The following is a 27985-nucleotide window of genomic DNA, read 5'->3' on the forward strand; positions in this document are numbered from 1 at the left end:
ATATTCGTTCAGATAGATGAACGGATTTGCATGTGTAAAACCAGTGGGCGTGACGTTGGCACTGGAGTAAATTACCTTCCACTGCAGCAAGCCTGAGATGCACTCTCACATACACACACACAAATTTCACGGACACCCATTAGAAATGTAGCTTCCAAGAAACCAAGTGATGATATCTAATAAGAAGTTTTGCCCACCTCTTTCTGTCTTTTCTTCCCCTTTGATCTCTCCACCTCCCTCGCCGTGTCTTTCTTCTCATAAGCCTCAAACTATCCGTCCTGCTTTCCCCTCCATCCACCGCCCCCTCCTCACCACCCCGCCTTCACTCTGCTGCTCCCTCTCGCTCTCCCCACCCCGCGAATCTCTAGCATGTTATTTAAGCCAAGGACAACATTAGCATGACGATCACAGCCTTCTATCACAAGTCTTGTCCGACAAGACAAGAGGAGGAGGAGGAGGGGGGGTAGAGCTACTAAACGTGTGGGGAGTAAGGGAGGAAGCCAAAGGCATATAAACGGTATAACATGGTCTGAGAGAAATCAAAGACATTCTTGATTAAGTAAGACAAAGTAATACAAGTCTCTATACACCAGAGGAACATTGTTTACGTGGCATATGTTGTTAGATCTACATGAGAGATAGCGAAAGATAACAGCAATTTTGACACGTGTTAAGAGACAGGCTTACAAAGAGACTCACAAATCATGCCCCTGTTCATATGTACAGTTCTTGCATCATGATAGAAGCCCCTCAGTAAAATCTAATTGTACTGCATGTATGGTTTCCGTACCATACATGAAGCGTATTTCTTTGCAGGGGCATATAAGCATTTCTCTTCACATCTCCTGCTCTTCTTCTTTGGCTAATACTCCTACTTATAGGCCTATCTATTACAACAGGAAATTAAAACACTGTTAATTGTATCATAAACACACATCTGTGTTGCTAAAATCAGATTAATTTTTAATGAAACAGCTGCCTCCCTGGGCCAATTTCTCCCTTTGCCAAACCACCATGGCCTCACCTACCACGGCCTTCAGTCTTCAAGCCTCACGGTGAATCATCCATGTGCTTTATTGACTCTTTGTTGAGCACTTAAAAAAACACACACACACTTATTTATTCAAAGACACGGGCAAGCGTCATATACAAGGATGGCAGCTACTCATTTGGCACTGCAGCACACAAAATAATTTGGTTTCTTTAAAAGATAGAGGCTCGAGACATCCATTACTCACCTTTCATAACACCCTGCAGTACTCATGTTAAGCCTGGGTCCTCACAGCCAACAGAGAAGGAGATCGGGGGTTTGATATTTCACATGGCTTTCAGTCACACGAATAATCTGATGGTTGTGAGGCTGAAGAGAGAGCTGTGTGGCCTTGGGAAAGAAAAAAAAATCCAGCTGCATATTAAATGTGCTCAGGCGTTTCACGGCCTGTCAAATCAGGGTGCCGTTTGTGATGCGCAGAAGACACAGTGTCTCATTTCCTGCAAGATATGTGCACGTGCAGATGCCTGTGCATGTATGTGGACAAAAGTCTGGGCATGCACCACACACACTCGCACAGCAGCAGCAGCAGGAACAGCAGTCAAGCCTGTTATCACTTGATTCCTCCCCCATGGTGAGTCCAAAAGACATCTCAATTTTCATCACGCTGGCAGAAGTTATAAAAGAGAATTATGAAGAAGAAGAAGAGGGAAAAAACAGGCTTTTGCGATCACTTGGATTCATATTCACATATGTTAAATGCACTTTCACACACATACACACAGGTGGCAGGCACACAAACACAAAGCCAAAGACGCGCTCGTCCGTTGCATGGTGAAAAAATACATTTATTGGAATCTGTGTCAATGTAGAAAAAATTGAAAACTGGCTTTAGGTTTTGTCACAGTACCACAAGTGAATATTCCAGCAGGCGCCTGGTGAGCCGAAACGAAGCCAGCTAGCTTGTTTGGGGCAGTACATCTGTTACTGATGGCGACAGAGAAGGTGGCCTATGGCGGCCTGTGATACCAAACACACCGTCTCACAGACACTGAAAAGCTCGGGCTGCTCCTAAGACACACCACCAGCAAATGCACATGTTGTACAGCAATTAACCTAGACCGATGTTCTCTCGGTTTAATGTGGGATGATTTCGTTGTGATACTGTTACAAATCCCTTTCCAATAACTATAAAGCCAGGGCCGCTGGCTGCTAGCATCCAAGGTGGCTCAAAGGAGCTTGTATTGTATGATCAATTGTGGGCCAATGTTTTATAACCCATAAGCTGAACCCATAACATCCCATTTTGTCCCAGTCCCTGGCAATAACTCCAATGGCCCTGTGCAAAGCTATGAGGTTCATGCATCATCTTTGATGTCTACCATTGCCTTCCTTTACTGTTCAAAGCCTTGCCATTCAACCAGAAGGACTGTCACATTAATATTTTGCTTTCTTTCTCTGAATTTCTTTCCTTAATTCAGGTCTGTCTGAACAAGCACTTCTATTATAACGACACCGTAAGTGACAAATACTATTCTGGCAGGCCAAACGTTATAATGGGTAGTGCATTTCTATTTCTGATATGACAGGATAAGTCTCACAACACACGGCGAGTCTGCATACTTTATGAAGTCGACAGAAAAAAAAGGCATTTGAAAACAAAAAGGACATTTCTAAACTCAGATACTGAGCATTATAACACTGAGAGGTCAGTTTTTTCCCATACAACTTTCTTTTACATAGACTTATTTTATTCTTAAATATCTTAAATCTCATAAAAAATAATTCATCAGAAACCAATTCTATATACACGGACAAAAAGTGCACGAGATGGATAGAGAGGTGGTGCGCATGCTGAGGTGGTTTCGCGAGAGTGGGCTTTGCTGTGAGATTATGCTTTGGATGTTGTTTTTTTTATGAAGTGTTGGCTGGTCTGATGAAATGTATGATTTGTTTTGTCTGGAGCATTGTATTAAATATTATCATTCATAAAACAAACAAGCGCTTCTAAATCAACACGGAGACTCTTTTGGCTTCTCTTTCGAGAGGCAATTCTTCAAAGAGAGTGTGACCTTCACGGTTTAAAAAAACAAAAAAAGAAATGATCCACATTTCATCTGTTAGCAGTCCTGACAAAAGCTGTCACCAAAGCAGGACATATGATTTTACTGACTGGACTCCTGAATAAATGTAAGAATAAAGGGATAGCTTATGGTTTATCTTATTTTCTGTAATACATATATTGTTACAATGTCAAAAGCAATCTTGAAACCTCTCTAAATGTTTTTTTTCTAGTGTCGACTCTGTTTGATTCAGTGAGGGGGGTATCAGCTTTGGCTATTACTTTTGGCCACACATGTGCTGTTTCTGAAGGGCAACCAATCAGGAGAAAACTGGGTGTTCTGGGCTAAAGCAGTTGCCCAGAAATAACTGCACTAAAGCCTGGTATAAGATAAAGAAGGATTCATTTAAACTATGAATCTTGCAAACATGACTCTAAGATTGAAGATTAAAAAAAAACTATGAAGCTGTAAATGAGCATAATGGGTCCTTTTTAAAGTGATGCAACATGAAGGTCACAAGAGCCAAATAGTACTGTTGAGAAGTGAAATAATCCACAAGTGCTTCAAAAAAGGACACATGGCAAGCTGCATTGGGTCGAGTCAAATGATATGTCTGTGGAAAGGCATTCATTTACACCATTAAAACACAGCTACATATAAGCATGCATGCGTTGGAGCTTTTATAAGGCAAATTATAAATTTATAAAACACAACAGGGCCGAATTTGCTCTGGTGTCTGCCATGTATCATTTTTTTGGCTTCGGCCAATGTCGGGTGAGTCTGAAATATTTTATTAGCATTTTAATAGGAGGGAAAATTGCAGGACGCTGGGCTGGTTTCCCAAAGTTATGTTGATGCAGCTTGCTGTTATTGTTGTTGCGGTTTTTTTTTTCTAGATTGATTGTACAGAGAAACATAAGCTGATGTGATACCGTCACATGAAGCGTGTGCAAACTGAGCTGAATGGAATAAAAACCAGCACACCGGTTTGGCAATGAACTTTGCTGTGAGGACCTGGCTCTTTATGGCACAATGGATCCAATGACTCACTGACAGTAACTTTCTACACACAGTGCTGTTGCTGCTGATGTGCCGTTATTCTCTCCAGAACAGAAAAGAAAAAGAAACACAACAGTGAAGACATCATATAGACAGCACGATCAATACTGACCTGGATAAGAGGATGCTTAATTTCACTTCTCTTTTTCTGTTGCTTTGAATTTTCACAACTTAACTGGCATCCACACATCTCTTGTAAGCAACAGTATCTTTATATATATTTATATATATTTCTTTTTTTTAGAAAACTCTAGTAGATATTCACAGTTGCTTGACCGAATGGCAAAAATACCCATGAAGTCTAAAACTGCTGGTTTAGTTGTCTAAAGCATGGATGCCAAGAAGTTCTTTTAAGTACTGGAGGTTCACTGTCATCAGAGACTATTTGACGTGTTTCAAAGTGTAAAAAATATCTTGCAGCGTGTTGCCTTTGAGCGTTAACACACACAAATTCATACGTACAACCATTCATTTTCTTGTATATATAGAGAGAGATAGATCTGTAGTAATATGGAACAGTGGCGACACCTTCGATTACATCTGAAGGTGCCATGCGACACACGTTTTCACAAATTCATTGTGATGGAAGAAATTCGGTTTCTGTCAGTGGATGCCCCCTGAAGGAGAGCGTTCAAATGGAATTCTGTACAGTAAAACAGCACACATAAAATCAAGAGGACATTAAAATAAAAAAATATCCCACGCTGATTGTGATGTTTTAAAATGTTATACAATTCTTTGTTTTTTTATTATCCTAGAAGGGGAAGCAGGAATGCTGCCTGCATCCCCTCTTCTCAGTCTTCCCACACTACACAGTAGTTTCATTCTTCCAGGGTCCAGTGCGTATATTTCCTGTGCTGTCTGACGTGTAGAGGAGACCCTCATGCAGGCTCCCCTTTAGAATCCCGTTCTGATTGGGCGGGTTCTGAGGGTAAGATTGTCTGCGCGGGGCGTGCATTTCCAAATGGTGATGTGTTGCCACGGGGTCCTCCTCAGCCACTTTGCCGCAGCCGCACAGGAAGACGCCCGTGTCTCCTGCTTCTGCCGGGCACAGAGAAGGGAAAAGGTCTGCCTTGGCACAGCAGATGTGCCTGTGGCAGGGATTATGGCATGCCAGGGACTCTGCAGCAGCGTGGCATGTGTGATGCACGTCATGGTGGCCTTCGTGGGCCAGGTGTGGACAGATGTGGGCGTGGCGCTCGTGTGTGCTGTGGGGGCTGTCAGTGTGTAAGCTGTGCACGCTGCCTCCATCCACACTAGAGGGGATGTGATAGGCGTACTCCCTCTCACTCCCCGCTCCACAAGCACCGGCCCCATCCCTGCGGCTGAGATGTCGGCCTTTAGTCCTGGCACTGCTCTTTAGGCAGGGGTGCAACTGGATCCCCGGCCGGTAACCCTCCGGGTCAGCGTGCAGCAGCACATGCGTGGCCGCGGGCTCTTCTTCCATAAGCTGCTGGCTGTGCAGTGCGGCACAGCACGGCGTCACTGGCGCTAGACACGTCATGTGATTTTGTGAGGAAGGAAGGGCAGCGTGTTTACAGTGAGCTAAGCTGCCATGGCCACAGCTTAGAGCTTTAGCCTGACAAGGTGAGTCATGGTGGCAGTGGCTGTGGCCGTGGCCGTGCCCGGGGGTATCTCCGTTCACGTTGACTTTGGGCCGCGTTTGAGCGGGCGCGGGGGCACCAGAGGAGGCGTCGGCGCTTCGTCCAGGACAGCAGGAACACCAGCAATGCCAAACATCGTCCCGCTTGGCACAGTGATGGATGAGGACGAAGAGGCCGAGGGTGACGGAGAAGGCACCATAAAGGCAGCTGAAGATCATGTCCAGGAAGTGGCCCTGTGACACAGCTAGTGCCCCAAAAGTCCAGGTTGCCAGGAAGAGGAATAGGGTGAAGGCCGCTGTTCTTAACTGAGCCTTGAAGGAGTGCTCGTTGGCCAGCAGCGCGGGGTTGATGGGAATGCCAGGGCAGCCGGCGGGGCAGTGGCTCCCGCTGGGCGGTGGAGCCAGGGCTCCGGGCTCGGCTCCCTGGTGGCAGTGTGTCGGCACATCGACAGCAGCCAGCCTCTGCTGCTCCTCCGTCAGTTGCTTGAGCTCGTACTTCTTTTCAGGGTGTCGCCGTAGCTGGATGAATGTGCAGAGGAAATAGATGCACGTGACCAGGACGATGAAAGCTACGGGGCCAAAGAATGCTCCCAGACTGGGCTCCCACGCCATCCAGCAGCTGCAACACACACAAACACACCACTGCACTTTAATACCATAAGAAATATGGAACAATTCAAAGTTTACTTTCTGTTTGTAATTAAATGGTTACCTTCATAAAGTCACATCATCTTTATGTGTTTACTGAGAAGAGAGTAACTAAATGAAATACACATCCACCAAAGGGAGCATACGCTTGTGTCTATGTATACACCCGTCTAACAGCGTTTAAAGAAGATTAAATCAAATTTAATTTTTGGGAGTAAAACATAAAAAAACTCTTTATTTGCATAACAATGTGAAACATCATCTCAGACTGACTCAGGAAGAAGCAAATCTAGGACTTACTACAGCGCTTGCTCCCTGCTGCCATAGTTGTCTATATTGACAGCTGCCGTGACCCCGCAGATGATGAGGGGCACTCCACCGCTGACTAGATAAAATCTTTGAGGGTAATGGGGGGAGGGGTAAAAAGAGAGAGTGAGACAGGGTCAGTAGGGCAAGAATATCAAAGTTGGAAGTGAAAAGACATTTACAAATCCTGTGTCACACAAAATACACTGTCAAAATAAGACTTCAGGAAGATTAAAAAAGCTGTCAAAGAAGGTGACAGATGAAAGATGCTGACTTGTGCTGTGAATGGACTGGTTACCACAGCAGATGGACACACACATTTGATTTGGCAGCTTTTTTTTTTCTTTTAAACACCACGTGAGAATTTGTCTCTCCTCTTGGGAAAGCTTTTCTGTTTTGGGACAAATGTGTTAACCACTACAGTATGGAGCCACTGGTGAATGCAGCTTTATGAGTGTTTTAAAATAAATGAATGAACAAAGATCAATGATGTGTGATTGGAACTTGTCGGTGTGCCTGTGACCACACTCCATGGGAGGAATCGCCACCTACAATTTGTTTTCTTTGCCACAAATCAAAGTGTAAATTTTCCTATATAAACAAATCTGTTTTCCCGGCGATAAACTTGTCAGTGCTCATTTAGGGCATCTGCTATTCATCAGAGCACCGAATATGGAAAGAGAGTGCGGATTTAATAGGAAAGGGATGGCGAACTTATCAAAACTGGCTTATCAGACAGACAGAAAACGGATTGTATCCTCGACTTCAGCTTTCATTATCATAAAGAGGGCAGGTCACTTAATAGACAAAATGAAAAAAACACTACACAACAATGAAGCACAGAGTTATACAGCTAAGTGGCAGTTATTTTAGCTTTCATAGCAACAACCCCAGAAATACAGCATTCGTGTTATGTTGTAAGCCACCAAGAAATTTAGCAGAACTACCTTTAATTTTAACACGTGTATTAAGTGAATTAGCTCTGACCTCACTTGCCAACATAGCTGATGTAATGGCGGTTTATCCAATTAAATCAAGACTATATAAGGCTAGCTGGAGAAAAAAAAAACCAAACAAACAATATTATCAATGGGAGAAAGATGTGAAGCGGAACTAATAAAGTATGATCTTAACAACAGTGCATTATGCCCCTAGGTATTACCATGTTTAGTTCTGTTTACTTTGTGTCGGATTAAATGTTCTCAAGGATGATATTCTAATGTTAACCGCAGATTATTCGGTGCTTTTTTCCCCCTCTCCTTGATCTTTCACATGTCAGCTACACTTATGCATGCGCACGGCAGGTATGTGAACCATGAAACTTGCATTGCAACAGTATATTACGATCCGTCAAGACTTCGGCGCAGAAACAAAGCTAATCCCCCAGCAGCTTCCTGTCCTTGGCTTTCCCTCCACTGTCATGCTATACAACAGTATGCTATTTCCTCTTCCTTCCTGTTCAATCTTAGCCTCTGTCATTACTCTAACCTTTCCACCACTCCATCTTCCTCCGTCTTCATCCTCAGTTTCCTCCCTTCCACCCCTTCTTACTGTGGCTCTCTCTCTCTCTCTGTCGCTCTCCCTTCCAATCGTTACTCCGTCACACAGCAGCCGTTCTGAAAATTCAATTACAATCAAGATGTTTGTCTGGGCTGGTCGGTGAGGGGTGGCTGGAGGTGAGGCAAAGACAGGGGGTTTTCGGGGGGAGCATTACTGGCCTGTCACTGTCTGTGTGAGTGGAACGGTTCTCCCGGGGGACCCTGCTCCAGCAGAAAGCCATTTACACACCCGTCAGCTAGATAAGCATAAATGAGAAGAGCTAGTAGATGTTAAAGCACCCAGCACTTTATAACCCTCATTCCCCTTTTATCCCTTCTAGGAAAGCCAGCATGTGTTTCCTTAAGACGTGGTCCCAAGTGAAGCACATGTACAGTACATGCAGAAACTGTATCGAGAGCGTGTGATATATTTCATTCTACTTGCTGCCTCGTTTTTATTCGAAAAGGTCTACCGCATTAAAATTCTTGCTAATGCACCCATTCTAATATGAATATGCACACAAAATCCTGCCCCCCTTGAATGCACTCATCCTCTTTGTTGGCCAATCTACTTTTTTAAAAAAGCCTTCAAACTCAAACAAAATGGCTGTGTATGCAGTCTTGTGCTTTTGAGTGAGTTTAGGAACAGCAATCATCTGATATAAATAGACCCTAAAGTGCCTTTTAGTCAGTAGCTACAGCAACTCCTCTTTTTGTTCCTATGCTTATGCTTATCTTCTGTTTTTATGACTGTGCACTGTCCTTTCTCTGGACCCTGTCCAGGATATACATAGCACAGCTGGGGACAACTGATGGTCATATTCAGCTCCAGCAGAGGGCAAGGGCTTTGGAGTAAAGCTGGAGGATGGAACATTAAGGCATAAATTTGGCATTAACCACAGTCCTGCAGGTCTGAATTCTCTTTAATGGGCAAAGTAAGCTGAATGAAGTGACAGTTCAACACTTTGGGAAATATACTCATTAGCTTACTTGCCAAGAGTTAAATGCACAGATTTATGCAAAGATTGATGCCACAGCCAAAAGAAAGCTGTGCCAGCTACCACAGCTTAGCATAAGGATCGCAAACAGAATAAAAACAACTCACAAAATAACACTCAAGCAATATGTCTGTGAAGGTTCTCAGTCATCCAGGCCATTGTAGTCTAAAGAGCTTGGAAAGAAAAGCGTCTGGACTTCTTTAAGTTGCTTGAACACATTTCACCTCTCATCCGAGAAGCTTCTTCAGTTCTAGGGTCAAATGGTGGAGAGCCCCAGATTTAAACCCAGTGGGAGTAACCCCCCAAGAGGGACAAAAGGACCCCTAATGATCCTCTACCTAATCACATGAGCCAAGGTGTGAAAACGAGTGTAGGTCACAATTAGCCAAGGTTTCGGGTGAGCTCATTGTGAAACCTAGCCCCACCCTATCACGTCCAGAATTTTTTTATTTCCAAGCGCCTTAGATAACACTCAAGCAAAAACTCTGAACAGTCTATGTTAATTTCAAGTAGTCTTTTTCAAAGAAAGATGTTCTTCCATATACCATTTTATTTTCTGATACATTTTTTGCTACTTTTATCATGTGACAACAGCTTTGGGACACTGTCACAAATAAGAGGAAGCCTTAAAATCCCCCCTTAATCATAAAACTAACAGAGGACAGAACAAAGTCTGCAAATCACTTTGTTCAAAGCCTAAAAGAAGCACACGCAGAGACTTCTCCAAAAATCACAACACAACTTTATGTAGGTTAAGTGTAGCCGGATTCACTTTGCTCTGAAACTTCACATCTATTAAAAATGTGTGGTAGTCTTCTCATTCAAAATAATTATGCCCCAAATGCTGAATTTGATCAAATTCTGGTCAAAATCTTGTCAAAAACAAAAATAAACTTGACTGGTATACACTTTATACCAATCATACTTTCCTTAATGATTAATTATTTGAATAAACAAACATTTGATTTTATTTCCGTTGCAGTTTATTCAAAATTATTGCTTCATATTTATGAAGGCAAAGAATCACTTTTTGTTGGAGTTAAAGTATCAGAATTTCAGGAGCGGGACCACGCCTCCAAACACGCTCCTTCCGGTTCTCATCTATATATGTCCCCCCAGTTCTACAAGCCGTAGTTCTCGTTTACCTGCCCCACCCTCCCTTCCCTTTTCAATTCTTTAACTTCTTCACTTCTATTTAATACACGGGGATCTGCCAGGCAAGGGAGCTGCCGCCAGGCCCCTTCGAGGCCTTCCCCAAACTGCAGCTTAATTCATATCCAAGCCCTTCTCCTTTATCTACTAAAACGCTATCAAACCTCAAATGAGGACGTGGGCCCAGCGAGTGAAAGTGCTCTTTAAACAGTTCATTAATCACCTGCAGCATCATACAGCAGCAGGATCCATGTGTGTGTCTCCAAAACAACAGTTTTGCACATATACACTTTACAAAACTTTGCAAATATTGTAAGATTTTGTAAATTATATTTCATGTCACTAATCAAAACACATGGATGATATAATTGCAAAGAGCATTGTATTCTTTTCTCTATTTGAGAGAGGTGAGCTGCCAAAGGCTACAGTCGCTTAATTTGTTACCCGGTGGTTTTCCTCGGGTCGAGTATTGAGCACCATCATAATTGCTGGGACATTTTCCTTTCTAAAGTCACAAATAGTTTTCTGTCATGTCTAGTTTTTCACACAGTTTCAGTCTTAGAGTTTCACTGTAGGCTATTTGCAGCAGAGATATTTTTAGGTCTATGGATGCTTCCCAAGTAGAACATGACCTCTCAGCAAAGTACCCACTAAAATATAACTAACGCCTTCTTGGTACCATAAATTACTGTAACTGATAATTATACATGACACACAGACAGTAGATTAAAGTTGTTTTTGTTTATCTATTTATTTGGGTTATTTAGGGACTTGATGGGTGACCTTTTCCCTTTAAAACACACTGCAGCATCTCATGTGCTGGGTATATTTTAATTGTTTGTCCATCTAAATTAATATGAATAAATTTTAACTACTGTAAAAAGATTTAAATGAGTATTACAATACATTACATAATACATTACCTTAGATTTCTCCCTTGTTTCCTGCTATACATGTAGTGTTATTTTACACTTACATGACTGCACTTGTCATGTGAGTTTTCTTTTCGATATCACTGACACCGACGGCTGGTATAAGAAGTTTTTATCAATAATTGTCAGATATTTGATGGAGATTCTATAGTGAATCCTCTGTTAAGTTTTAGAGGAAAGATCAGCACTCATCACTCCGGATCGGTGTTAGTTAATAGCAAAAACAGAAGCGTTTAAGGTGTGCGGTCCAACATGGTGTGGCAGATTTTTGACAGGGGTCGGTGTAATGGTCGGCTGGATATGCCATCAGATGCTGTCAAGAGTGGAAGGACGGGAAAAGAGGTAGATGAGGAGAAATAGGTGGGTTGTTGGGAGGGGAGAGAAATTGATTTGTCTCCAGCTGCTAAGTCTCATTGCATGAGCCTGTCTGACGGGGAGCATTACAGTCAATCACTGTGGATCAACTTGACTGCTGTGCCACACAATCCCCCCATCTGCCCCCAGACAAATTATCTCATTCACAAGCAGTGCATGATGGGAGAGCCTCGAGAACATTCCATATTAAACCCCTGAATCACGCAGGTGTCTGAGGATTTGCTTTGCAAGGAAAGTGCTGCTTATAGGTTGAGGGGATCCTTATCTTAGTGGCGTCCGTATCCTCAGACTTTCAGCGACTCGTCAGGAATACGTTATTGAGAGATTCGAATTTTAATAATGTCAGACATATGAATCTGCCCCTTTATAAATTTTCCAGATATTAGTTTCGGGTGGTATGGGCAATAAATGCCCATGAGAGTGCTATATTCGTCATAATAATCCTTTTAAACCACCCCACAGACAGCGATTCTAAAAGCACGTAAGGTGTTGCAGCAGGGTTCATATCCAGTGCAGCTCCACATGTTCAAATCATTTTCTAGTTTGGGGTCGTCTGCTGTATCTCCTGCAAAATATTCTGAAAAGTTCAAGAAAATTCATGCAACTGAAATTTCCCAGCGGGCTTTAAGAAAATGACAGATTAAATGACAAACATACATTTGCTACGGTCTGCCCCCTGTTTGCCTCTCTGTTGCTGCTCTGAAACCTTCCTCTAACAGGATTTCTCATTGAAGCTCCAGCAGCTTCTGCAGCACGGTTGCAATGTGCTGAAGAGCTCACACAGCACCTTCTCACCGCAGAGGAGGAGCGCCGCATGGGTCCAAAAAACGATCCTCTTAAATGTGCCAAATGTTAGGCGTAAGCAGTAAAGTAATAAAACGAAGAAGTAGGGGGAAAAAAAACAACACAAATAGGAGAAATGTAATCTGATGTGCGCGTGTCTAAGTGAAGAGGAGTTAAAGGGTTAAAAAGCTAAATACATTTAGGTTTTTGATAAAGCTTCTGGCTCAGTGGCCTCCTGGGTGACTGCGGTAATTAGTAAAAGCACTGGAGGTGATGCTATGGTGAAGGGCTTTAGTCAATTACTTCTCCGTCCTTCCTTCTCCTCCTCACATTCACCTGCACTCCCTCCTACTTACTAAACCTTTAAGTGTGGAAGGAAAGCTCACACAAAATAACCGAAAGTACACTGTGTTTTCACTAATCTATAAAAATATCTATAAAAAGGCAAAACATGATGTCTCAGGTTATTTTGAAATGCCTATTAATGAACAGCTAACAAAGGTTTGTGTTGTGTTGATTTACATAGATTCTGAACTGCAGCTATCAAATTGTCGATGTTGTCAGACCTCAGTTTAGTCAATGCTGCGTTCTCGTGTCTGCCATTTGGAGCGGCTGACATAGTCGTTTTTAATCCAATAAAACTACTTTAACAAAGTATTTTAAGTATGAATGGTTATTTCAAAATTAAGTATTTAAACAACTTGCCAATAATGTTATAACTTATAACAGAAAGCAGCTGTTTCTGTATCACCTTAACCATTGTGTTGTCCTCGGGTCAAAAATGACCCCTAGGTGTGTGGCAAACAAGTGTATGGGAATCCCGAGGACGACACAAGGGAGCTGCAGGTGCTTTAAACAAATCAAGTCAATGCTGACTCTTGTCTTCACATAGGAACCAAACCCTTGCCTCTTAGGTGAAACTCCATTGATTAACCTGTAACACTGCCTGCGTTTTGTTTGTCACAGTTGTTCATACTGTCCGTGATTCCCGATATACATAAATATTATGAAGAAGTATAACAGGCAGTGTTACAGGTCAATTTCTTTTTTAAATGTTTATTTGAATTATGTCACAATCCTTATTTTTGTGTTTTTACAATTAATAAAGTACATTACAAATACACTTAGATATTCACCAGTGTTTCTGGGCTAGAGATTACAAGACTGCGGCGGTGACTGCAATGATTCTAGCAAACAGATCAAAACACTTTCTGGTCAGTCTGCTATAGTTCAGTGAGGCTGTTTCTTAATGTCCTGAAAATATCAGGCAAGTTGATTAGCCAGACAAGCTCAGTGGGGAAATTCAGGAAATGCCCTACTGAGAGCTGCTGATGACTGACGGTATACTACATATTCATATTAACCTTGAATGTCACCCCTAACAACAACCTCTATCCATTTTAAGTGGTCTCTCTTCAGGAAATTGGCTGATTACAAGGAATTTAAAGTTCTCTAATCAGTGGTTTATCAGTTTTCACATAAAGTCACTCCTTACTATTCAACACCCAAGACATGTGTGAGAAATCAATAAGGTGATGCAAAGTGTAACAACAGAAAGTCTTGATAGCCATCTCGCTGTTGATGTTGAATAATGCAAACCAACTGGGGTTTTATTTTCATATAAATTATGCAACACTTGCATGACAGTTTCTCCCCTTTGAAACACCTGAGCCTAAACTAGTGTGAGACACAAAGATGCAAAAGTTTACTCCACAGTAAAGTCCACGTAGCTCACACGTGCCCAAGGGAATGGCTGAGTAATCTGACAAACACATATTTAGCTATTTAAAAGCCACTAAGAATTTTATTCTGTGTCCATGTCAAGCTAGCAATAGTCATTATCCCACCAACTCAAAGGGTATGAAGCAGCGGTCTCCAACCATTTTTGCGCCACTGACACTTTATGTCCTTTAAGGTGTCGTGGATAAAACCAGTACCGGTAACAAAAAAAGGAAGATTTATTCATAACACACGGGGAAAGACCCAGAGAAACTGAGTTAATGATAAAACCGATTAAAAACAATAATGATAAAAAACGATAAAAACCCTGAAAACCATAAATTTCACACCTGAGCCTCAACTCTCACGGCCCGGTACCGAACGATTCACAGACAGGCCCGGAGGTTGGGGACCGCTGGTATAGAGGATGCTATGTTGCTAACTCTGCAAAGTTAGCTTATCAGAAATATGCCACATATTGTTAGCTGTTAGCTTTAGTAGGTGCATGAAGGTACTTATCCATAGTTTCTTACAAATCACTGTACTGCTGACAATGGGAAACTGGCAAAAGGTTTTCTTCCACCTATAAAGCCAGTGGGAAAAAAAACTGTTTGTGAAAAACTACTTCTCACTCCGAAGTGAAAGTCCTGGGGCCTGTGCTTCGTACCGCGCTAAGTGAGTTAGCTGGATTAGATTGTTGACGATTTCGCGTGATCCTGGATCGTTCGGTTCCCCGAAGCCCATCCGGGACTTGCTGTCATAGCAACAGAGCCGTAAGCGTAAACCTGCTGGGGAGCAGGTTTACTTTATGTAAACAGGATTAGATCGTGGCCACGCAGGTATGTCCGCGTCATTCATACGAAAGCAACAGCGATATTCCACCACTGTTTCACCATAAATAAATAACATCAATGTAACTAAAGATAATGCAGCACTTGATCCTTTTATTGATTTCACACAGATACATACAGGTCATTCCCTAAAAAAGGGAAATGTACTATTAACATTCTATTACATGTATGTGATTATTACAGATGTAATTCATATTTCAGAGTAGTAATTGTAAATTACTTCGTGTAATCAAGATGAGAGACCACGGCTATAAAAGCGAAGGTGGATTTGGGAAGCCTGTCGCAGTCATATCCTGTCCGTTTACGCGAGCAACCCATTGCGGAAGGTGCAAGATTGATAAGGAGAGTCCTCAGAATTCAGCGTATATTGCGGGACAGACAGGATCCTTTAGCTCAGCGCGACAGTGTGCTCATAGAGAGATATCGATTTTCCCGTGAGGGTATTATTCACTTAACCAACTTGTTGACGAGGGGGTGCAGGACCACCACCTGTCTTTTTTTTTGCTCTGCCCTTTTCTTGGTTGCTGTTATGAACAAACAAACAGATTATTTCAGGGTCTCTTTCCAAGAGACGACAAGCAATATAAGTGATAAATATTACCATTCTGTAGGATATTCTTATATTTCACTTTTACTTGTTCCCATGTTCTAGTGGGTCCTGTTGTGGCTCTAATGTGAAAGGGGATATAATATAACATATTATAATATAATATAATGTAATATAATATTGGTAAATCTACCCTACCGCCTACTGGTGTTGGCCAGAGGGGCCGATGGCGCAATATGGCAGCCTGGCTTCTGTCAGTCTGCCCCAGGGCAGCTGTGGCTACAACTGTAGCTGCCTCCACCAGTGTGTGAATGTGAGAGTGAATGAATAGTGGCATTGTAAAGCGCTTTGGGTGCCTTGAAAAGCGCTATATAAATCCACTCCATTATTATTGTTATTATTGGATTACTTACGAGTTTGATTTGTCAGCAACTTTCTGCCAGCCCTCTCTCCTTGCTTTTGCAGCCTTTGCAGTGTTCCCTTGCGTTTTAATTAAACTCTGAAACTCCTGAAATCCCTCACTCAAGAGTTCTTGCTCTGCTGCCGAAAAATACCGAGCGCGCTCCTTCGCCATTTTCGCCAACCAATCAGCGGGTTGCCGATCACTGTTTCTGCTATCGATGCGTATCCCCTTTTACGGCACCCAGTGATGTCACATTACTGCGTCCAGCTGTACTAATCGTCAACAGCAGGTGTGTTCGGGGAACCGGATTAGCGAGCTCACGGTTAGTGCGATGATTTGATCTTGGATGTTTCATTTGATCTTGGATGTAGTAAGCGACGTACGAAGCACAGGGCCCTGGTCTACCACTGCCTCCATCTGTTAGCAAGTTTATGTTATGGTGTGACTTTGTTGTTCTAACAACTGTGAAAGCTAATGTGCGAAATCCTCAAAGTCACACAATATTGGGAGTAAATATAAATCTATTTATGAAGTGCTTTTCCAGCCTTGCTGATCAGTCAAAGAGCTTTAGATTACAAGCCACATTTAACCACGCATTGATACAGCGTTTTACTCTATATAGTTTAAGCCCTTTATCGGCCTTACATCCATGGCCCTTTAGAATCATCAGTCAAGCCAATAGTTGTGTTTTTAGTCAGTGGGAGGAAACTGGACCACCTGGAGGAAACCTATGAGGGCACAGGGAAAAACTCCATACAAAAAGATGAGTAGAAACCAAATCAACAGTGCTAATCATTGTATAGTGCGCCACACATAAAATAGACAACACAATATAAGACCCAGGGGTCTGGGGCAGGACCCTTATAACTGAGTATATCGATCATCGCTGTATTTGTATTTTTACTCATCTGAAGACTTCTTTCATCAAAATGTGAATGCATAAACCTACTATGACAGTATATCTCAGCCTCGGTCAAGTTGTGTATATACAAAAAAATGAAATAAGAAAGCAAATAACTGCGCAGTGAACCGTCCTTGTCCTCTAAAGGCACACATGAAGCAATCAAAAAAGACCAAAGAAAAGTACCACACACACACATACACAAACACATATGTGTGCACAAATGTTTATGAACTTTCTGTTGAGCGGCATTCAGGGTTGGGAAGGGTTGCGAGGACATCTGTGCTTACCTCAACAGGGGCTGTTTAGGGCGCGGAGGCGGGTCACTGTCTTGACTCTGTGGAGGCTTCTTGGTCACCTGTTTATAAATGTTCCTCGCCGTCACCCCGAGCCACAGCATGGTTGACAAAGACGAGTAGTGCAGCACGACCCCGACCTGAGATTGGGTGACGGAGGGTGCATCAAGTTACTTCTTTGACTTTGCTGAACTTTTGCTTATACATAATACTGTAAAGTGTGTCTCTGTGAAAAATGTCAGACTTCATTATATCCCTGTAACTCAAAGAAGAAAAGTGTTCAGGATGAGCTGCCACTCCTCTTGAGAAAATAACCATCAATGTCACTCCAAGGGTGTCTCCACAGACGTTTTCCTTAAAGACCTGGCTGCTTTGTGTTATCCTCCACTAAAAGACAATAGTAGAATGACGGAAAGACAGGTTCAAAAAGTGCTATTGAATCATCAAGGTTGTCTAGGATAAGAGCAGCATAGTGAGGTTATACTGGTGGATACTGAGCAGCTCCTTATCAGTTGAGTTAGAGGACATGAGGTGTGCACCGTGAATAACAAACCTGAATATAAATGTCAGTCACGTTGACAACTATCAGCGTGTGATTGTTTTTCCAAAAACGCACTGTACACATATCTCCGTTCCTCGTGTTTTAATATTCATGAATTATATTTGAATGGGGAAACTAATCTAACTTTGTTTAAAAGCTTTGCTAGCTCACAGACAGAGAGCATAGACATGACAGTTGCAAAAAAAGACAGAAAGGAGAATGGATACAGAAGATTAAAATGCACTGAGCCTTTTCTTCAACCAGTCAGTGCGTTCATGATGTACTGGCAACCTGAGGTACCCAATCAAATGGCTTCTCTCCAGCACGAAAGGCCTAGGGACTCGAGCTACCAGTCCAGATGCTAATTGGAAGCGTCCTTGAGCTGGTTATAGAGAGCAGAGAGTGGGTGGTAAGTCAATCACAGCTTCAGAGTCCACACTCTTCAGAGCTTCTTTAGTGCCAAGAACAGACAGAAGGCAAGTGTGTCTTTAAATATGGTTTTAATGGGGGAGGAGGGGGTTCTCATATTAACGTACGGAGCGTGACCTGTGATTGTTACTGGCTGATTAATGTCCTGAATATTGTTTTGCTATTGCAACTGCACGATCAATCAAATGGCAACAAAACTTTAATGTCCAAATCAGCTGAGACAAGTCAGCAATAATAAAGCGACACAGCTATAGTTGCCCATCTGGCAGTTTTTCAAAAAAATCACACACAAGCCGCAGTGGACCAATAGTGTGTGTGTGTGTGTGTGTGTGTGTGTGTGTGTGGTTAAAGAAACCCTATGCTAACATTTGTTTTGATAATAAAGCAGAATTTCTGGTGTCTTTCAGAACCGAAGGTGGTCACAATTATAGCTGTAACCATTGGTGACTGGAGCTATTTGTGACCATCTGTATTCGTTATTGAGTCTGTGAAAGGTGCATCATTTAGACTGGTATATACTTGAGGGACCTGACTTCTAAAAAACACAGCAATATTTTGATATTTGATGTTTTACTATTCAGAGCTGGTGTGTGCTTTCACCTGATGTGCCATTGTTAGCACAGAATCTGGGTAAATACAAAATTTCAGTCAATAATCGGATCAGTGAGCAGCAGCACAATGATCACACAGTTAACAAAACAGAAGCTGGAAGCAGCCCAGGAAGCCTGATCAATGTGTCCCCATTAAAACAGTCACTGCTTCCGTCTCCTCAAATCCCTCTTTTATCTCGTATGGAGATGTTGGTGAGACATGAAAAAATTAACACTTCACAAAAAAAAAAAAGAGTGGCTTGATTTTGATTCGTCGGCTACTTTCCTCCATACATGTGTGGTCAGTGGAAGAAGAGTAGCAACTTGTCAAAGCACTAGCACGTCCTTCTGCAGTACCAGTACACAGTGCAAGAGTGAACCCCAGGATTCTACTAGCTCTTAAACAAAAGCATCATGTGAAATTAATGTTAAATTAATAAGGAATCAGCATCGTTTTTGTATTCTCACTAATCCTATAAGTGTCTTGTTGAAAAACTAAAGTAATAAATAAACATGTTTTTTCATCCCATAAACCACCATTAATGGTTAATAGAAACATTTATCACAAATGATCATAAATCATTTCTGATTTCGACTTATTTTCACACACATTGTATTTCCTGACCGCAAAACGTTTGACCAGAACTGTATGTAAACTACAGAGTATTTTTTTTTTTATAATTATAATAATTTATTAGACACTCTTTTGTATTAGATGATGGTAAAGGCAAGAAATCTGTTTTTTTCCTTCCCTTCAAGGTGACTGTTGTAAAATATATGACAGAAAATGAGGAAAAGCAGAATTATAAGGCAACAATAATATTGTAAGTCTAGAAAAACACGTGTGCTCTTTATACTTTCTGACTGGAAATCACAATAATCAGTTTCATAGTATTTTTTTCAGTGAACCTAGTCCTTGAAAACTGATTTGAAATTTGAATAAACATTATCATAGTTCTGGAGGGAAAAGAAATGTGGAAAATAACAAGCGATTAAGAATTTTCAATGAACTCTATACTACATTTTTATTTCAGTTAATATTGCCAGATGATCTGTTTTAAAACATTTGGCACAGACTAAAAGTGCGATATTAAAAACTAACTTTAAAGTCTTTTATCTTTTATCACATCTTTGTCATATTGTTTCCAAATTATTTTTGGTAACCAGTCTACTCTAAGCTACAGTATTTATGTACAGGGAAACTTGGGAACAGTCAAAGTAGACCCAATGGAAAAACAAAGCAAAATCACTGCTATAATGTAATGCCCTCTCTCTCTCTCTCTCTCGCTTTCACAGCTTTTGCCATCACAACTAATTTCACAGTGCGGTGCTAATTAGGGAAATCCTCTGTATAGCATCTTTAAGCTGACACTTGGATGTTACCTCAGATCTAGGTCATCCTTAGCCAAGTTCTTTTCTAAATTAATAGGTTATTTAACGCCGGTCACACTCAGTGAACAATCATCTGCGATGTGTAATCCAAATTTTGATGGTCTGAGGTAACATGAGGTAAGTCGACTGGAAACAGTGGTATACTGTATGTTGTTCTCCTGCTTAGCCCGGGCAAGCAGAAAATGTAGTGTGACAGCTAGGGTGTTGCTCAAATCAATGATAAAGCAAGCCTTGTTTGAAGAAAAGATAGAAATTGAGATTAGAGATGACTTTGACTTTGAAGCTGTAAAGACATTGGATGCTGCATAGCGACAGTGCCACAGTGGGTGGAGTAGCGGTGCACGACTGAAGACTGGCATACAGATAGAAGAACAGGCAGACGAGTATGGGATGCAGGTGTGGAAGGAAAAGGAGGGGGGGGGGGGGTTTGGAGGAGGGATGGGTGAAGACTGGGTGGGGAGTGCGTGCTTGAAGTCTTGCGAGAACTGCCAAATCTAGACTCAGAGCCCCTTGAAGTTGCTTAGTTTGGAGCGAGAGCATGTACTTATTTTTCCTCCTGGGAAGGGAAAGGAGGGTAAGTGTGTGCGTAAGGAGGTTGGCGGGGTGATCGGGGGGTACAGTGAATTTAGCAGGCAATGCGTGTATCCGTGTGTGAATCTGACTGTGTATATGCATCGGGAGATCACACATCTCCTCAAGCATTCCTGTAATTATCCCAAATTGTGTCTGGTGGGGCCTGCCTCGATCCCAGTGGAATTGAAGACAATCTGGGCTCCTTCCCAAATCTGCCAAGAGTGATTTTGCTAGCAGTGATTAGGTAAAGGAGGAGCATCAAAAAGTATTCAAAGGCCCCAGGACAAAGTTGAATAAATGAATGAAAGGTAAGTACGTTAAAAACCAGCGGCAAGGTCAGCTAAATTACACAGCTCCATCAGAAAACTCTGCACTGATATTGTGGGAAAGCAGGAGATTGTGTGTGGCTGCATAAGTAGAATTCAAATAACAACCTTTTTCTAATAAGAAATAGGTTTTTGAAAATAATAACATTATTTCTTGTCCTTTCAAAACATTAAACACTGATGTACAATTCAAGGACAAACCTAAAAAAAAGAGAAAAAAACATTTAGAGGCAACAGATTATTGCAACAAACGCTTAATTTAGTACATTTTAAAATGCTTGGGTATCTAATCGAGTGAAAAAATCAAAACATGGACACACCAGCCAAAGTGCTTGTTTACAATGCCACAACTCAAAAGCATATAGAACAATATGCAGCTCATACTAAGTTTAGATGATATTTTATGCAGATGACACATTCCTCAATATGATTGAACATCATTCATTCTTCTCTCCTCTGAAGCTTGTACTGAATGCTGAAAAGTCAATGTCTCCCAGCCACCTATACACTCAGTGGTACAAAAACTAAATTTCATCCAGCTTTTAAGAAAATGAGGAGTAAATGGCACAGAAACGAAAGATAACAGTTGAATTCTTATAGTGATGTTTCTGTGAGGACCACCATGTTCTTCTGTTAAGAGATGTCTTTGTTCTTACATTGCTGCATGGATAACCTTCAACACTAGGCTATGCTACATGCTAAAAATCTAATTGTGTATTATTTGAAAATATAACTTTGCCTTCATAAGCATTAGAAGAAGATAACCACATTCTCTGTTCATTAAGATCTGCAAAGGGTACATCATTACATCACTTCTCTTCTCAAATTTTAAACCACTATGCATCTGAGCAGTGCAAATAGTTCTGAACTTGATCTAAATTGGACCTTATTCGTAAAATAAATGATAGAAGATTTGAATTTCTTATCCCTGTGGGTGTTTTTTTATGTCAAGTAATCAAAAATGATTTGATGTGCTTCACTAGACAAAAACTAGTTAAGCTACTCTTGTGTCCCTTTCACCATTTCTCTAAGAGTAAAGGGACAAATACCAGCCATTTTGTGTCAGTTACCATCGTATGGGAAGACTTGACGGCTGTGACACAAGTGGTGACTTTTTTTAAGACATGCCTGTCAGCGAGCCTTCTGCTAGACAACTCAAGAAAAGCTGGCTATATTTCAGCAGAGGTAGAGTTGTTACACTATGGAATAGGAGGCCACCTAAAGTGCTTGTGACAGCAGAAGAAGGAGTTGAGTCCCAAATGTGTGATAGCGCACACAAAAAATGGAGCATCGGAGGCCAACTGATCCAAACAAGTAGTGACTGAAGACAGTCTAAACTGTGAGTGAGAAGTAGAAAAGAGGTGTACATCAATCTCTTTGTGGCTACATACAGTAAATGCCCCCCTGCTGAGGTGAACTGACAGTGGGAGATGCTCTGCTCCAGCTGATGTTTCATGCTCACTACTGAGGTCGGTCAAGCTATCAATCAAATGGATAGGAAATCCACAGGGACCATATGGTATTCTAACCATGTAAAAAAGTTAAAGGAGAGACATATTGTTTTTTATTCTCACTTTCATTCTTTCTGACGCTGTCAACTATCGCAAACATCAGAGACACAGTTCAATAACACAGCAATTATGTCAGAAGCCTCTTTGATTTTTCCAGCTTTACAAATTCACATATGTTGACATTTTAATTTAATATTTTTCATGGGCTTCTGTAAAAGTTAGAGAGGGGGATGTTTGATATATTGGAGTGTTTAATATGGAGCTGCGAGGCAGGAAGAAAAAAGAAGATTTGCCAATATAGAGAAGGAGGACATGCAGGGGGTTGGTATAACAGAAGGATGTTAGAACAGGGTGAGATGGAGGCAGATGATCCACTGTGGCGATCCCTAAAGAGACCATCCGAAAAAAACAAAGTGATGTATGGAGGAGGCCAGTGAACAACAGTGAGTGTCTACAGCCATCTCTAAAACATGGTGGAGGCTTTGTCATTGTTTTGGCTGCATTTTAGCCAGTGCTGTCTGGGATCTCATCAAAACTAATGGAATTCTGAACACAGGAAAGTGTGGCGATATGTGGATCCACCACGCAAAACCATCTGGAAAACATCTAATTAGTAATGGCTTTATTTTTCAGCATGACACAGAAATGATAAAGTAAAAGTAGAATGCCAGGCAGAGCCTTCAGCTGTTTGCGAAACCAGCTCCCAGTCTGGATTCAGGGGACAGACACAATCTCTACTTTTAAGATTAGGTTCAAAACTTTCCTTTTTGATAAACTGTTTAGTTAGATGACCCTGAATCCTCCCTTAATTTTGTTGAATTAAGGCTTGGTTACTGGGGGCTTCCCATTGAGCACTGAGGGTTTCTTTTTCCCTCACTCTTCTTCATTCTTTATGTGTTTAAACACCACTTTGCATTTAATCATTAGTTAGTACTAAGCTCTGGCTTTCTTCCACAGTGTGTCTTTTGTCCCGTCTCCTTCCCCTCACCCCCAACCGATCATGACAGATGGTTTTGTCTTTCTTTCGAGAAGCCTGCAGAACTATTCCTGCAATCTATCCAAAGAAATTACAAGAAAACTTGCCCAAGTGAGATCAAGTTGTGCGAAGAACAAAGGTGGTCATACTAAATATTGACTTTAAAGCACATTACAATTTCACAAACTCTTTCACAAACTACATGTCTCTTTACCCCTATTTCCCTTTTTTCATAGCAAAATATAAAGAAACAAGGCGTGGCTCAAGAACTTTGCACAGTACTGTATTAGCTTTATAGTTTCATTTTTGATGTGATTTTATTCAGGTATTTTTTCTGTTTTCAAGTTACAAACTCTGTCAAAAACAGCTACACTCTAAGTTCAAGTGGAGTACCAGAGTGTAGAAAGTGTTATTTAGATTTGTATGCAAGTATTTTAATATGAAAATGCAGTCACTGCTATCCAGGGCCTGTTTCTCTATCTATAGCTAGGCTCAGTGATTGCTGTGATGGTCTCCATTGTCATTCAACTGCCTCACCGTCTTTGGTCCAGCTAACCACATATGATTTACCTAAATCTATGCAACCCTCATCAAGGCTGTAGAGGATAAAAAGGGCTACAGTACCTGCAGGCAGGGACACGCAAGACCCGAGCTCATGAGCAGTGACTGAACTCTAAATCTAAAACACTTTCAATGATGTGAGCTTCAGGACTCATCTAAAAAGCACGCCATATACCAAATTAAAGAATGCCTATACTATAAGATTTCCAATGCCTCAGAGGAGTGAAAACACTTTAAGCATGCAGGGGCCCTCAATTTATCCAGGGACCATAATGCATTCAAGATTTTTTACAGTAACCCACAAGCTCGGCAAAAAAACAAAATCTGTGCAGCTGTTAGGTTGAGAAAAACACAAATCATGAACCATAAACCATCATACACAAACTTAACACATTACAGCCTTGTCACGGATAGGAGCGCAACATAGCAAACAAGTGTTTCATCAACCAAATACAAATACTATTCAAACACTAGGGGTGCAACGATATTCGTATCGATATTGAACCGTTCGATACAGTGCTTTCGGTTCGGTACGCATATGTATCGAACAATACAACATTTGTAATTTATTTTATCAACTTTCCTTCTGACGATGCTGTCTGTGTTGAGCGCTCAGTGAATCTGTGTTCGACTACTCCGCCTAGGCTGCACTGTGGAGCGCAGATCCACTGAGCGCTCAACACAGACAGCATAGTCAGAAGGAAGAGCGCAGGCAAGCTAGCGAGAGAGAAGTTAAGCTCTCCTTGCAACATGGACCTCCCCCACCCTCATTCAGATCTGGCGTTTGGAATTATTTTGGTTTTCATGTGACGTATGACCCTGAAGGTAAGCGAGTCATGGACTAAAGTAAAACAGTATGTTGAATGTGCCACACAATGCTCAATTACATGGGTGGGAACTAGTGTGTTAGCGCAGTTAGCTCGTTAACGTGTTGGCCGTCTAGCCCCATGCACGGGGCGATCGGCGGTAGCTCGTTAACGGAGATTTGCCGTGTTGTGGCGTTAAGGTCATTTCAACGAGATTAATGCTGACAGCACTAGTGGGAACACAACGAATATGACTGCACATTTACGCCGACATCATCCTAGTGCAAAGACAAGTGGAAGCAGAGAAAAACAAGCAAGCATGCTACTAACTTTAGCCGAGTCATTTAGACAGCTGTTAGCACATGATTCTCCTCACATATGTTTAAAATGCTGCTGAGAATATAGCCCAGAAGAAGCGGATAGTATAGCTTTTATTTTTGGAAAGAGACATTTCTCTGTAATAAACTCTCTTTTCCAAAGATGAGTGATTCCTCAATCAGATACAGGGCTCGCAATATCGCTAGCCCGACGTCCCGGGGCTAGCGATTTTTTTTTCAGTCGGGCTACCAAAATCTATCTCTGCCCTGCCCGTCGAGCTATTGTAGGAAGGAAAAATATATGTCAATGCTTTTGCATTCTTTCAGAAATGTAGCTGGGTAATTATGTCATTGGCATCGGTGAGCCACTGTCAATATGTGACATATTGAAATCGCGTTTGAATTTGCGCTTGTTTTTTTGCTTTCAATTTGCAATCGTGCAAACTGTGTATAGAGAGCGACAGCACCGATCTGTGAGTGATGATAATTTGTGCACCAATTCCTCTGACATCGTCTTATTAATTGTTAGCTTACTATGCAAACATGACAAGTGAAATCTCCCGCAGCAAGCTTAAACATGTGAGAGGTTGATCGCGCAGAGAATCGCTGAGCTTATGTGAGTGCGCGTGTAAAAGCAGCAGGATATATATTTTAGTTCTGCTGAGCCAAATAAGAGACGTCAGGGTGAAGAAGTGACAGCCAAAGAAAAGCTTACCACAAAACGGAAAAGTTATGACAAATCAGACTATAAGGCAAAAAGAAAGTGCAGCTTTATGGTTTCATGGACAAAAGAATTTCTGTGGCTGCAACATGACGAGCTAAATAACCAGGGCTGCACATTAGTGGTCCGCAGGTGCGCATTCGCTGTCAAAATAAAAAACACGCACAAGGGTTAGGGTTAAATTTAAAAACTGTACTTTTGAGTTAAAATATATATTTATAATTTTAATAAATGACAAATTAAAAAGGCATGAACATTTCTTTTGTATCGAAAAAATATCGAACCGTGACACCAAAGTATCGAACCGAACCGAACCGTGAATTTTGTGTATCGTTGCACCCCTATCAAACACGTAAAAATCCTGGAGCTTATTTCATTAAGTAATTTAAAAATCCTTTGAAACTGCTTTTACTGTTATTTATGAAGACAGACACGCAATCCACAACGATCATGTTGCATCTCAAGTACACAGGCAGGGTGCCTTTAATGAAAAGCGATGTGGTAAATGCAACATTGAAATTTCCATAGAAAAGCATGTTTGTACAAAATTCTATTGACCAGAAAATCTTTTATATGCTAACAATTTCTAAAACATCCACAATGTTTGTGGCACAATGCCCACCACTAACCCCTGGGCAAAAAGAAAGAGACAAAGATAGACAATAGAGAGCCTGCTACTGAGTGCAGTTATGATGGGAAGGCCTGAATCATCCGCACTCACTAGGCCACCACTTTACTAAAAGAGTGACCAGACCATACATGCAGCTGAAGCATGAAAGACACACAAAGCGGGGTTATTGTACATCCACATACTGCACCCAGTGGCCTGGTTGTGGACACCTGAATAGACATTCACAATCAATTTTTTGAAAAGCTTTGAGAGTGGGACGAATGAAAAGGGAATGCACTTACTGCTTGACAGATGATGGGGTATTTGATTCGATTGATGCCGCCAGCAAACACAGCGAAGGTCAGCGCTGTGTGGAAACAGAAGTTGAGCAGCATATGCCATCCCTTCCGACTGATGCGGATTGCACTGCCAAAAAAAAGGTTCAAGGGAAAAAAAATTAGTAGATAAATAGTGATAAATATCATACTGTGAAGAGTTTTGTGGATTACCTTTTGTAAATTTGGTTGAAATTGTGTTATTTTCAGTATTATTTACAAAGGTCAGCATCAGTTTTCTTTATCATTTATCTCCTACCATATATATTAACAGTAAAACCTGGTAGTGCTGTCCATAGAAACCGAGTAGTATAAACAAAGTTTTATATGCTTCACTACCAATACACCTGCTGAGTAGCAGATATTTAAATTTTTATGAAAAAAATAAATCTATTAGCAGAAACATTGTGAGCTATTTGTATTCCTGTCTGAAGACAGTTCCACATTCAGATGGAGGAGCATAGAATTTTACCAGATTTATCTTGAAGAACTTGGGAAGCACTATCCCAGCCAATCATTATCAACCATACACATAAGATCAGTTGTGGCACCACAGCACCATTCATTCTCAATGAGAAAGGGTATTGCAAGGGTACACTAGAAAAAATGCAACTCAGTTAAATGCTATTCACTTATATAGCACCAAATCACAACAATAGTTGCTTCCAGGTAACATTAATCTGGAAACCCATTAACTACTGTGCTGACTTAGCCTGCAACAGTCAATATTTTGGGGCCTTGGTTTATCCAGAAAGTCACTGTTTACAAATGCAAATACATCTCTAAAAATACTGTCAGTGGCACCTCTCAGCCTCCAAGTAGATACACCAATGGTATCCAAAATGAAACTCCTACGTCGCTTCGTTCTCGAGTTATCGCATTTGCAAACTTAGATATCCACATCGCCTACGCGCCTGCCAGGGTGACAACAGTACTTCATCAGTCTTTTAACGCTAATAAAAAGCTCATACTTGTAAGACATTCAGACTGTTTATGTAGACACATGTAGCCAAAGCCTCCTGAAACTGAACATGGACTACAAGCGGAGTAAAAATGGAAACTGGAAAGCTTCAAATTCCAGAAATCTTGCCTACATACTCTGCATATTCATATGCAAGATATCTGTTGATAG

General features: G+C 41.4%; 1 protein-coding gene across 1 annotated transcript in view; it reads right to left on the reverse strand.

Annotated features, from left to right (window-relative positions):
- Window positions 1–1814: 1814 nt before the first annotated feature.
- adgra1b (adhesion G protein-coupled receptor A1b) overlaps window positions 1815–27985 on the reverse strand; it is a 196541-nt gene continuing 170370 nt past the window's right edge. The window contains exons 16-19 of the mRNA XM_085297564.1: window positions 26821–26944; window positions 17160–17305; window positions 6665–6760; window positions 1815–6335 (exon numbers count right to left, since the gene is read on the reverse strand). Of these exons, the coding sequence (XP_085153690.1) occupies window positions 4922–6335; window positions 6665–6760; window positions 17160–17305; window positions 26821–26944 (1780 nt within the window). The 3' untranslated portion in view covers window positions 1815–4921. The remainder of the gene's footprint in view (window positions 6336–6664; window positions 6761–17159; window positions 17306–26820; window positions 26945–27985) is intronic.

This window comes from Mchenga conophoros, linkage group LG13, assembly GCF_057382185.1.
Source record: "Mchenga conophoros isolate Kocher_MC1m ecotype Shallow Benthic linkage group LG13, M_conophoros_male_GT1.1, whole genome shotgun sequence".
Taxonomy (NCBI): domain Eukaryota; kingdom Metazoa; phylum Chordata; class Actinopteri; order Cichliformes; family Cichlidae; genus Mchenga; species Mchenga conophoros.